The 3,393-nt window shown below is 34.1% G+C and overlaps 1 protein-coding gene across 5 annotated transcripts in view; it reads right to left on the reverse strand.

Moving 5' to 3' along the window:
- The window catches only part of Boll (boule homolog, RNA binding protein), a 97,574-nt gene that overhangs the window by 58,387 nt on the left and 35,794 nt on the right, over positions 1 to 3,393 (reverse strand). For all 5 annotated transcript variants that reach the window (XM_029538918.1, XM_021198437.2, XM_021198439.1 and 2 more), the window contains one exon: positions 2,113 to 2,184. In XM_029538918.1, coding sequence (XP_029394778.1) covers positions 2,113 to 2,184 — 72 coding nt within the window. The remainder of the gene's footprint in view (positions 1 to 2,112; positions 2,185 to 3,393) is intronic.

The following is a 3,393-nucleotide window of genomic DNA, read 5'->3' on the forward strand; positions in this document are numbered from 1 at the left end:
AGAACATTTCATCCTAAAACAAAAGAATATACCTTCTTCTCAGCACCTCATGGTACCTTCTCCAAAACTGACCATTATGTCATCAAACAGGCCTCAGCAGATACAAGAAGATTGAAATAATCCCATGCATCCTATCAGATCACCACAGACTAAGGCTGGTCTTCAGTAGCAACAAAAACAAGAGAAAGCCCACATACACATGGAAGCTGAACAACGCCCTACTCAATGATAACTTGGTAAAGGAAGAAATAAAGAAAGAAATTAGACTTTTTAGAGTGTAATGAAAATGAAGGCACAACATACCCAAACTTATGGGACACAATGAAAGCAGTGCTAAGAGGAAAACTCATAGTTCTGAGTGCCTCCAAAAAGTAACTGGAGAGAGCTTACACTAGCAGCTTGACAGCACATCTGAAAGCTCTAGAACAAAAAGAAGCAAATACAACCAATAGAAGTAGATGGCAGGAAATAATCAAACTCAGGGCTGAAATCAAGGGAAGTAGAAACAAAAAAGAACTATACAAAAATCAACAACACCAGGAGCTGGTTCTTTGAGAAAATCAACAAGATAGATAAACCCTTAGCCAGACTAACCAGAGGGCACAAAGACAGTATCCAAATTAACAAAATCAGAAATGAAAAGGGAGACATAACATCAGAAGCTGAGGAAATCCAAAAAATCATCAGATCCTACTACAAAATCCTATACTTAACAAAACTGGAAAACCTGGATGAAATGGACAGTTTTCTAGATAGATACTGGGTACCAAAGTTCAATCAGGATCAGATAAACCATCTAAACAGTCCCATATCCCCTAAGGAAATAGAAGCATTCATTCAAAGTACCCCAAACAGAAAAAGCCCAGGACCAGATAGACAGGTTTAGTGCAGAAGTCTATTAGATCTTCAAAGAAGAATTTATACCAATATTCTTCAAACTATTCCACAAAATAGAAACAGAAGGAACACTACCCAATTCATTTTATGAAGCCACAGTTATGCTGCATGTTCTTTCTTGGAGATGGAACAGTTTCTGTCTAAGCAGGAACTTGTCACAATTTCCTTTCAAAGAGGACTTTATAAGAGATTTTCTTCTGTTTCTATCATGTTTAATATTCCAAATAGATTTTAAAAACTGGTTCAGTGCATATTACTTTTAGCTTCAGAACATATCATGTATATTTAAGAGGCATTTAACTATCATAAATTATTTTGATGACTTAAAATGTCAATACTGAGTTATATATTTTAAAATAAACTGTATTAGTTTAATAAAAATAAAAAATGAAAATCATCTGACATTATATTGTACGTAGTTCTTTCACTGTCAATCTCTGAAAAGCATTGCAGATGAGTGCTGGTTAACTAAAGAAGGATACCAAAATAGTTAGTATATTACAGTATACATTGTTTATTTCAATGTATACTGGGTTAAATGTAATAATCACAAATTTAAAGCAACATACAAAACCTAATGCCTATATATGGCTTTGTGAATTACTGGTAAAGATTTGTGTGTGTGTGTGGTGCTGGAATGGAACCCAGGACATGTCAGATGAAGCATTCTACCACTGAGCACTATCCCAGCCTATTAAGCAAGTTTTGGAACAAGTTTTAAACATATGAGAATTGAATTCATTACATTTGATGAAAGGAAGCAAATTCACCCTCTTTCAAGACTTAAACTGCATTTTCCAAATTAGTCTTTGCATATAAAAGAAAAAAAATGAAATCTACCTAAAAAGGATTTAAAAATACTGGATTTTTGAAAATACTGTACTAGGGATCAAACCTTGTTCCTCCTACATGCTAACAGCAAGCACTCTTTCCTAGAGCTACTTTCTCAGCACAGTTTGTGTGTGTTATGTGTGCGCACATTGTGGAGGTTATGGGTTGAGGCATCTTCCTCTTTTTTTTTTTTTTTTTGAGGCAGTATCTCTAATAGCTAGACTGGCCAGCAAGTGAGCTCAAGGATCTGGCTGTCTCTGTCCCTGCAATACCAGGTTACAGGGTTACAGCCACATGCTTAGGTCTTTGAGCAGTAAGAGTACTAAGCCAAAGGTCCCTCACTAGGTCCCTCAGCCCAGAGGTTCTAATAAATTCAATGCCTACCTGGTAGTGATATGCAGGCTGTTGATAAACTGGCTGAGCCACCATCACAGGAGAACTAGATATGGAACGTGACTGTGGAAGAAAACATTTGCTTTAGGAAAAACTCTTTAAATTACAATAATTTTATCTTGATTTATCACCTAAGCTCAGTTAACTTTTGGTTACTGTTTTTCTTCCTCTTGTTGGTATTGTTTCCAATTTTATTTTAATCTACTTCTTAAAACCACCAGTTTTTCTATGTGACTTTATTTCCATTGTAATATTAAAACAACCACAAGCAAAGTTTCTTTAGTCTGAAACTTACCACCTCCGAAGAGTATGAAAATATAGTCTGAGAACATATAGAAAAAAAAATGGCACCTGACCTAAGTGTCACGGCCTGTTTCTACTGTAGAAAGCAGAAGTAGGTCATGTCATGTGGTTAGCATCAAATGAATAATCAAATGTTGATTTTCCCAATGTTTAATACCAACATTCTATTCCATTATATATTTTAAAGTAAAATATCAGTTATTGAAGCACAGTCAAATTATGTTGTCTTAGTAATTTAATATTTAAATGAGTTTATCTAAAAATTGTGATATGCCTGTGTTTGAAGAAAACAAAGTATTATTTGATTATTTAAAGTGACAGAGTAAGCTTTCAAATGGGTTATCAAAGACTAGATAATTAATAAAACAAGTTATATTTCAATATAGGTAAAATAAGCTAATGATAGTGATTAAAATTAATTTCTAACTTGGGGTATAGTCTACATTTTTTTGGTTTAATATTCACATGTTCAAAGTCAAACAAATCACAGTTTTACATATGATTTGATATGCTAATAAAATTATAGCACAGATCAAGGTTAGAAAACAATAGTGTATTTTTCTGATATTAATAGGCTAAAGGAGGAAAAATGACAATCTCAGCAGAAAGAGAAAGTGCATGTAAAAATTGCCTTTTATGAAGAAATGTCTTTGTTTTAATATTTTTATTAGGTATTTTTTAAATTTACATTTCAAATGTTATCCCCTTTTCTAGTTTCCCTTCTGAAAATCCCCTATCCCCTTCCCCTTTATCCAAAAGTCCCCAACCCACCCCCTCCCATTCCCGGTCCTGGGATTCCCCTTTATATGTTACTTGACCTTTTTCCCTTACTGCTTTTAATATTCTATCTTTATTTAGTGAATTTGCTGTTCTGATTATTATGCGTAGGGAGGAATTTCTTTTCTGGTCCAGTCTATTTAGAGTTCTGTAGGCTTCTTGTATGTTCATGGGCATCTCTTTCTTTAGGTT

This window comes from Mus pahari, chromosome 5 (assembly GCF_900095145.1).
Source record: "Mus pahari chromosome 5, PAHARI_EIJ_v1.1, whole genome shotgun sequence".
NCBI lineage: Eukaryota > Metazoa > Chordata > Mammalia > Rodentia > Muridae > Mus > Mus pahari.